The sequence below is a fragment of the Penaeus monodon genome, chromosome 43 (genome assembly GCF_015228065.2).
Source record: "Penaeus monodon isolate SGIC_2016 chromosome 43, NSTDA_Pmon_1, whole genome shotgun sequence".
In the NCBI taxonomy this organism is placed as follows: domain Eukaryota; kingdom Metazoa; phylum Arthropoda; class Malacostraca; order Decapoda; family Penaeidae; genus Penaeus; species Penaeus monodon.
In genome coordinates this window covers 26339443-26349442 of record NC_051428.1, presented here as the reverse complement: position 1 = coordinate 26349442, position 10000 = coordinate 26339443, and the positions used below count along the sequence as shown (strand labels likewise).

At 40.2% G+C, this 10000-nt stretch overlaps 1 protein-coding gene across 1 annotated transcript in view; it reads right to left on the bottom strand.

Annotated features, from left to right (window-relative positions):
* The window catches only part of LOC119568339 (ALK tyrosine kinase receptor-like), a gene marked incomplete in the record, with an annotated part of 248485 nt that overhangs the window by 220775 nt on the left and 17710 nt on the right, over nt 1-10000 (bottom strand). Inside the window, 1 exon segment of the mRNA XM_037916793.1 lies at nt 8899-8955. Coding sequence (XP_037772721.1) covers nt 8899-8955 — 57 coding nt within the window.

The following is a 10000-nucleotide window of genomic DNA, read 5'->3' as shown; positions in this document are numbered from 1 at the left end:
CGGAGAGAGAGGGGCTGGCAAGATCCAATCAATACGTATGTGTAAACGTTCCTCCCAGATTCCCCCCCCCCCCCTGCTACTCCTCGTCCTCCGTCTCCCCGCCCTCGTATTCCTGCTAGCGCACCCTCCTCTCCCTTCCTCCCCTCCCTCCCCTCCCTCTCTCTCTCTTCCCCCACTTGCCATAGGGGAGTCTGCCTCCTCTCGTCTCGCTACCTCATTCCTCGTCTCACCTCGCGTCCGCCTCTCCTCTTTCTCCTCCTCCTTGTCTTCTCTTTCTCTCTTTCACTGCCTTTGCGTCCTCTTACCCTCTCCTTCTTCCTCTCTTTCCCCCCGTCCTCTCACTTCTCCTTTCTCTCCTCTCCCTCCCTCCTCTTTTCTTCCTTCCCCGCTAACCACTTCTCATCTCTCAACTCTCTCTTTTCACCTGGCATTTCGCTGTGTTTCCCTCTCTCTCCTTTCGGTCTTTCCGTTGTTGTTCCCTTTTCTAGTTTATGTACACACTTACAGTCCCACGTTTATGTGTTGATACTCTACATACACACACACACACACACACAGTATAATGGTCTCTAATTTGAATGATACTAGAATACCACTATATTATCTGGCAGGTCCAGAGGAAAACTCAGTATCTGTTTCTCAGCTTTATTGAGGGAACAGACACGTAGATTAAAAGGGATCTTGTCGCGGTAGACGTGGCGGAGGCGGCGTCAGCTCCTACGGGTTGGAGGGAAGGTGTTCGCGGTTCAAGGAACGGACTCGGACTGATTCCTTTGGGTATTTCTGGGTCACTTCCAGCCTAGGGCGTGGGGGCACAGCTGTTGCCCTCGGCTACCCCCTCCAGGCGTTTCTCGTTATCGCCGAAGGTGAGGTCATGACCCAGGAGGTCAGCAGCTGCCTAGCCAAACTCCTTGATTAATGGGTGTCACCCCGGCTCAGGTAGATTCCACTATTTATAGATGTCACGCTGCCTAGCCAAACTCCTTGATTAATGGGTGTCACCCCGGCTCAGGTAGATTTCATTATTTATAGATGTCACACTGCTCTGTCCCTTTTAATCTACGTGTCTGTTCCCTCAATAAAGCTGAGAAACAGATACTGAGTTTTCCTCTGGACCTGCCAGATAATATAGTGGTATTCTAGTATCATTCAAATTAGAGACCATTATAGCTGGTGGCAGCGGTGGGATCTTGTCGCGGTAGACGTGGCGGAGGCGGCGTCAGCTCCTACGGGTTGGAGGGAAGGTGTTCGCGGTTCAAGGAACGGACTCGGACTGATTCCTTTGGGTATTTCTGGGTCACTTCCAGCCTAGGGCGTGGGGGCACAGCTGTTGCCCTCGGCTACCCCCTCCAGGCGTTTCTCGTTATCGCCGAAGGTGAGGTCATGACCCAGGAGGTCAGCAGCTGCCTAGCCAAACTCCTTGATTAATGGGTGTCACCCCGGCTCAGGTAGATTCCACTATTTATAGATGTCACGCTGCCTAGCCAAACTCCTTGATTAATGGGTGTCACCCCGGCTCAGGTAGATTTCATTATTTATAGATGTCACACACAGACACACACAGACACACACACACACACACACACACACACACACACACACACACACACACACACACACACACACACACACACACACACACACACACACGTTTACGCTTTCAACTACCTCATACTAAAATTCTCTAAACATTCCACACACTCGATTAACAATCACACTTTCCCAACGCACACTCGTCAGTCCATCGCAGTACAACGACGTAGACACACTTTTATTTCCCTCACACTACATCATTTCTGTCTCATTCTTCCACTATACTAAACTAATTATCTACGCGCCTTCTCTTTTCTGAAAAATGGTCCCACCCTCACAATACTTCTTTGTCCGTCACTTCAAAGTTTTGCGGAGGGAAGAAATCTTTTAATGCCAGCCTAATTGTAAAGCAATTCTCCCATAATAAGAGTGGATTGCAGATAAGTGCACCCATTATGACTCTCTAAACACTCGAATTTTTATCTGTTTTAAAGATACACATAGACATAATAACACTCATACGTGCTCACGCCAGCCCACGCAACATACACCTGCACATGCACACAAATATCTCTATCTCTATCTATCTATATAAATATACACCTATACACATACATGCATTTATATATTTTCATCTCTCTCTTTCTCTCTCTGTCTCTCTCTCTCTCTCTCTCTCTTTATCTCTCTTCCCCCCCTCTCTCTCTCTCTATCCCCCCCCTCTCTCTCTCTCTCTCTCTCTCTCTCTAATTGATAATAATAATGATGCTAATGATAACACTAATAATAGTGATATAAATAACAATATTAATAACAATAATAGTAATGCTCATAACAATAATGGTAACAATAACAACAACCGCAAAAAACAAAAATAATGATAATGATAATGCTAATAATGAAAATAATGATAAAGATAAAATCAATAACAACAACAACAATAATAATGATTATGACAGTAATAATGCTAACAACCATAATAATAACAACGATAATCATGATTATAATTTTTATAATATCAACAATGATGATTGTCAGTAAACATTATCATTTTCGGTTCTTCCTTAATAATGACTAAACATTACTGTTCTGAAAGAGTTAGAATGGAGTAATAACGGAGGCAAATTTAAATTGCACATTAATAGTGACTCACTGAGTGTGATAGACAGATGAATAAAAATGATAAATTGCGTGTCACAAGCTGCCTTTCTCCATCTATCTATCTATCCGTCTCCCCATCTAGATAAACACATATTGACATACTTACGCACACAGTTTTGGTGGGATATATGACGTATCGTATCGCTTTATTATCAGTAATCTAGAAAATATATAAAGTTTACCAGGGAAAGGTTGGATGTCGCGCTCTATATGTTAAGTGTTTCTTTTACTAACCCAATAATATCTGCTTGTCATCATTCTTTATAAATTTATGTGTAAACACTAAATGCACACACACACACGCACACGCACACACATACACACACATATGTGTGGAAGTATGTGTAAATTTATGTACTGATGTATGCATATATGTATGTATGTAAGCATACCTGTGTGTGTGTATGTAGTAAGGGCGTATGTATGTATGAACATATGTATGAGTGTGTATACATATGTATCAACTGAAATCATGGTCATTATAGTCTCATTTCTGATTTTCCCCATCACTCATTCATGCAACCATGCATTACCTTTTGTAAAATGATTAATGTTTCCCATTGAAACCCGCTCGCTTATCTGCAGTCGCTTTGGTTGCACACTACATGTTCTCTCGTATTTTTTCCGTTCACACTCACACTCTGGCCCTTTCTCTCGTACCATTCGTAATCTTTCGCTTTTCCATCCTTTCTCTCACTCCTCCGACCTCACTCTCTCATTCTTCTAGCTGCTCTCTCTCCCCTCTCTCTCTCTCTCTCTCTCTCTCTCTTCTCTCTCTCCTCTTCTCTCTCTCACTCACTCTCTCCTTTCTATCTATCTCTCTCTCCTCTATCTCTCTCTCTCTCTCTTCTACTCTCTCTCCCTCTCTTTCTCCTTCTCTCTCTCTCCCTTCTCTCTCTCTCCTCTCTCTCTCTCTCTCTCTCTCTCTCTCTCTCTCTTCTCTTCTCTTCCAATATCTTTCTTTCCCCCCCTTCCAACCTCTTCCTCGCTCACTCTTCCAACCTCCCCTCTCCTGCTGTTCTAACCTTTCTCTCTCTTGCTTTTCCTGCCTCTCCTTCCCTCCCATTCTCCCAACATATTTATCTCTCTTTTCAAATCTCTCTCTCTCTTTCTCCTATTATTCCAGCCTCTCCCTCTTCCACTCTTCCATCATCTCTCTCTCACTTTTCCATCCTCTCTCTCTCACTCTTACACCATCTCTCTCTCCCTCACTTTTCCATCTTCACTCTCACTTTTCCGATCTCTCGCTCTCCCACTCTTCCTATCTCTCTCTCTCTCTCTCTCTCTCTCTCTCTCTCTCTCTCTCTCTCTCTCTCTCTGTCTGTCTCTCTTCCAACCTCTCAGTCTCCCACTTTGCCAACCTCTTTCTCTCCCAATTTTCCAACTCTCCTTCTCTCTCAATCTTCTAGCCTCTCTCTCTCTTGCTCTTCCAACCTCTCTCTCACTCAGAACCTCTCTTCTCTCTCTCTCTCTCTCTCTCTCTCTCTCTCTCTCTCTCTCTCTCTCTCTCCTCTCTCTCTCTCTTCTCTTCTCTTTCTCTCTCTCTTCTCTCTCTTCTCTCTCTCTCATTCTCTCTCTCTTCTCTTTTCTCTCTCTCCCCCCTCTCTCTCTGTCTCTCTGTCTATCTTTCCCCCCTCCTCCTCCCCCGCTCTCTCGCTCTCTCCCGCGACGCCCCGCCTGCCTAACTCCCACACTCATTTCCTCACTCTCGTCCAGTCGCTCAATGTTCCGCGCCCCGAGGTATCTTACGTCATAGCCGAGGTCATGACGTCATCGGTGAGATCTTTTGAATGAACGCCGTGGAAGGGATCCGATGAATAAGAGGGGGTGGGTGGGGGGAGAAGGGGGAGGAGGAGGAGGAGGAGGGGGACAGTGTACATGTAACAGAAAGGAGGAGATGGAGGAAGAAGAGGAAGAAGGGGAAGGGGAAAAGAGGAGGAGGTAGAGGAAAAAGGGAGGGGAACGGAAGAGGAGGAGGGGGAGTAAAAGGGGAAGTGGAGAGGAGGAGGTGGAGGAAGAGGAAGAAGACAATAAAAGATGAAGAGGGTAGAAATGGGGATGACGGAAGAGGTGACGGATAAATAAGACGAGGAAAAGATCGAGGAGGAGAGAAAGAGAAAAGAGGAAGAGAAGGGAAAGGTGGAGATTAAGGAAGAAAAAGAAGAAGAAAGGCGGAGACGAAGGAAGAGAAGAAAGACATGGAAACGGAGGAAGAGAGGGATGAGGTGGAGAGGAGGAAAGAGAAAGAAAGAAAGAAGAGAAGAAGGAAAATGAAAAGGAGGAGAACAGAAGAGAAGGAGAAAGTGAGAGAGTGAAGGGAAGATAAAAGAGATAGATGAGATGGAAGAGGAGGAGGAGAAGAAGAAGGAGAAAAGGGGTAAGAAAGGAGAGAAGGGTGGGAAAGGAATATGGAAGAAGGAGGACGAGGAGAAGATTGAAAAGATGTAGAATAAGAAAGAGGGGAATGGAAAGTAAGAGAAAGAGAAGAGAGGAGAAGTGGAGAGGAAAGACGCGAAATGAAGGAGGAGAAAGAAAAGAGAAGAGAAGAAAGAAGACATAATAAGGAAAAGAGAAAGAAGAAGAAGAAGGAAAAAAACAATAAACAGAGAATAAGAAGAGAACGGAACAGAAGCAAAAACAAGAGGAGGGAGAGAAAAGGAAGAAGAAGAAAAAAAGTGGAAAAAGAAGAGAGAAAAAAAGAAACAAGAGAGACTTATTAAACCGGCATTATCTTTACAACAAGCCCTTCAGCCTCTCTCATCTCGACACTTTTAAGCATCCAAACACTTTTCCTTCCTGGCATCGCTCTCGGCATAGCATCTTGTCTTATTCATGAGAGAGAACCTTTTAAACCTTGATGATTTGAGTATGTGTATATATAATCTTTCTTTTTTTATCATTTATCTACTTATCCGCGCTTTTATATATTCTTGTGTTTATCATCATTATTTCCCTTTCCTTATTCTTCGAAGGTTTTACGTTAGGAGAGGCTCAGTGAGGTCTTGTAACGGATACAAGCTGGCTAATTTGCTGCAAACTTCTTACGCGTTCCATCCCCCTTCTCCCCCTCCCCTCTCCTCCTCTTCTTCTTCTTTATCTCCTCCTACTCCTTCTCCCACTTCGCTTCTTCTCTTACTTCTTGTTATCATTTTATTGCTTCTCCTACTTTTTCTTCTTCTTCGTTTCATCCTCCTCCTGGTCCTTGTTGTTGTCATAATCCTTATTATCATTTACCCTCCTCCTTTTCGTCTTTCTTTATTTTCTTATCTTCATTTTTTCCCCTTTCCTTCCTTTCTTCCTCTTTCTTTAATTTCTTTTTCTCTTCATTCTTCCCTTTCCCTTTTTCTTCTTCTCTTTCCTGTCTATACTGTCCTCTTCCTCTTTGCCTTTTCCTTCTTCACTCACTCCGCTTTCATTCTTTTAACATTTATTCTTTTCTCCCTCTTTCTCCCCTCTATCTCTCTCTCTCTCTTTCTTTCTCTCTCTCATCTCTCATCTCTCTCTCTCTCTCTCTCTCTCTCTCTCTCTCTCTCTCTCTCTCGCTCGCTCTCTCGCTCTCTTCCTCCCTCTCTTACTCCTTCAGTTTCTTTGTGTGTTTACCCCTTTCAGAAAGAGAAAAAGAGAGAAGGATAATTATAGACACACGCACCAAAACACAAAAAAAAAATCACAGAGCCTCGCAAACAATCACAGAGACTCGCAGACAATAAAACGAACTAGCAGACAGCCACAGAGACTCGCAGGCAATCAAAGAGACTTACAGACACATAAACAATCATCCAAAGGCAAAAGAAACACAAAGCAACATCCCCCCTCCCCCCCATGCCGCCTCTCGCCTCCCAGAACTTAAGCAGCAATTTCTGACCAGTCTCACCCTCAGGGCCACAGATAGCTAATAACGAGGCTGGCTGGCAAAGGGAAAAGCGTAGAAGTTATCATCGTTCCCTCCTATGCTGCTTTACCCTATCTTCTTTTAGGTCCTTTCTTATATATCTTCATTTGTTTATGTTTTTCTTTCTTCTTGTTTCGTTACTTTGTCTTCTAGATGTGCTTCATTTTTTTTCTTTTTTCGTTTTCTTGTTTTTCTTCTCCTTCTCCTTCTTCTACTTCTTCTTCTTCTTCTTCTTCTTCTCCTCCTCCTCCTTCTCCTTCTGCTTCTTCTCATCTTCCTTTTCCCTATTATCATATTATTACTATCATCATTATTAAAATCATTATCACCATTATTGTTGGCTTGCTGTTGTTGCATAATGATTATTATCATTGCTAAAATCATTCTACATTTATAATTCGCTTTAATGTTCATCTTGATCAGATAATCTGTTGAACATTTTTTTCTCACTGAGCTTTGATATCAGTTCTTTGTTGTTATTTTCTTAAACTATTTATCTTATACGTTTATTTATTTATCTGTCTATGAATTTATCTTGCCACCAATCCAGACATTTATACATCTGTCCATTTATTTATCTATTCATTTATGTATCTACCCATCTATCTATTTCCTTGTTTTTTTCTTATAGATTGTTTATTTCTCCATCTGTTTATCGATCTACACGTCTATCTAGTTATTCGTTTCGCTTATTTAGTTGAACAAAATAGAGAAAGGAGAGGATCTTCTCACCAACCGGACCCCAATTTCACGTTTCGACTCTTCAATTCTTTATATTTTTTTATTATTAAAAAAAATCTACGTTTAACTCGTCTGTTTTGAAATGGAATAGGCCTCTTCTTGGCTCTGATTATTATTTCAAAAGATCTGCCGAAATTAGGTATGGAAATACTAATCTGGATAATGAGATCTTAAATTTTAATGGCATTGTTAGAACAGGTAACAATAATGATAATGACAATACCATTACTAATAATGCAACTACTACTACTACTACTACTACTATTACTACTACTACTGATATAAATGATAATAACGAAAATGATAACAGTGATGCTAGTAGTGATAATAATAGCGATAATGATAATAATGATAATGATAAAAATAATAACAAAAATTATAATGATATCGATAACAACAACAATGATGATGATGATAAGAATAATAATAACAATAATAATAATAACGATAGTGATTTTTTTATAATAATTAATAACAAATTATATATAAACATAAACAAATGTTTACTTGCTGACACATTTTTTCACCGTTTTTCCCCAATATTTGTTTCTTTTCCTTTTCTTAGTCTCCCCTTCACAACCGCCTTCCTCGTCTCTCTGTGTATCATATTCTCTCTTTTCCTTTAGTTATCAACGACTTTTTGGCCATGGTAATTTCTATTTATTTTCCTTCCTTTTCCCCTCCTCATTTTTGTTTCTCTCTCTTTTATCATCATTGTTTTCTTGTTTACAATTTCACTTTTGTTTTCATCTCCCCTCCCTCCCTCGTTCTCAGTGTTGTCATCACTGTTACCTTTATTAATGATATTTATCTTACATCTCGTACACATATGGGAGATAAAAATAAAGATAAAAGACAAAAATAAACGAACAAATAAACAAAAAACAAGAGGGTGGATGAAAAAGAGTAAAAAAAAAATCAAATAAAAGGGTAAATGAAAACAAAATAAAAGAAGGTCGTAAATTCAAAGAAAACGAAAATCCAAACAGGAGCAAAGAGTAAACAGAAGCAATATGAGAAACTAGAAATGAAAACAAAGCCATATAATTTTATATAGTTTACAAAACAAAAGAACATTTAAAGACAAGAATAAACGGAATAAAACAAAACAATAGGCAGATATTTTAGGCAATAGATAAATGGCTAACTTGAAACTCCATTTGATATAATAAGAGATATAAACGGATTATGAAAATATAAAAAGTTGGAATGAAATGGGTAGAGAAAGACGAGGAAAAAATGCGATGAAAAGCAAACCGTTTATGAATGAAACGCGAAACATAGGCAGCGAAAAACGAAATATAAAGAGAAGAATAATAGTAATGATCAACATCAAACGGATTTCTTCTAGTGTTGATAAAGATAAAATAACAGTGAATAATAGATAACGAATATTAATAGACTGAAGAACTTGGAGAGATAATAACATAGACAAACTAGAACGATTTGGTAATGAATAAATGAAATAGATTCTCCCCCCAAAAACAACAACAACAACAACAAAAAAACGAAATGATTAACAAACAAACGTTAATGTTAATTTGACATTCCTAAATATACAAGAAGAGACTTACTTGGTGCTTCGTCTGTTGCTGGCGGTGTAGGACAAATCAGTGCTTCAGGAGGAACGCCTGCGAAAAGAGATGAAGAAAGGTCAGGTTAGGTCACGTCAGGTGAGGCTCAATGTCCGCTGTAATTCTTGTAATACAGACGTAAGAAAATGGTAATCCTGCGAGAATAATTGGCCACGTTTTACCAATTTACTAGAGATGTGTTTCAATGCTATCATCCCTGAGATTACGTTTATTTAAGGGATAGTTGTATGTAGGAGTTACATTTCTGTTCTAAAGATGATTTTCGGTATTTTCTTTCTCGATTTAACCTAAACTGATCTGATATACTGGAACGTACAGTAATTTGATAACAACCTCTAATACGATACACAAAACAAACTACGCACAAACGAACCCCCCAAAAAAGAGAAAGGAATTTCCAAAGTTCGTATTGACTTGTGAACCATTTTGTGGCGTGGAAGAGAATTTTCCCCCCCGCATCGACTAATACTGGGCGCTGAGGAATGCCGGCGTTCTGCTGCATCCTCTCCCCTGTAACAAGGTTATAGCATAGAGAAGGCTGTAAAACGCATCTCTTTTTTATGGCCGACCTCAAACGTGAATAGAGATAGCGCTTCGGCTGGTTTCATAAGCTCCCTTTACAACTCGGGGCAAGGCAGTGCGTTGCATCGATAAGAGTCCAATATTCTTTGACGTAAAAGTAATGGAGTCATGTGAAATCTGAGGATGCTTGTACCTTTTTTCTTGGGCTGGATGTAACGATTTTTATATTATTCGATACCATGACTTTGTAAATTGGTATTTTGTAATCAAATATTAGACATCCAGTGAAAAAAACAGTTTTTGATAAAATTGTAAAGGATTCTTCTTTGACTGTTGTGTGGTGAACTCATACATAATCAGTTGGTTCCATAAAATTGTGAGTAGGTTTTGACTGACTGATTACAGCGGCTTTAATCTAATTCGGTCAAGTAACTAGCATCACAGATCCATTAATTGTCTAGATAAATACACAAGAGAGAAAAAAAAAATCACCAATTTCAATAGAAACGCAGTGTATGAGTATCGGCGGACAAATAATGAAATCAATTATTCTGCTAAG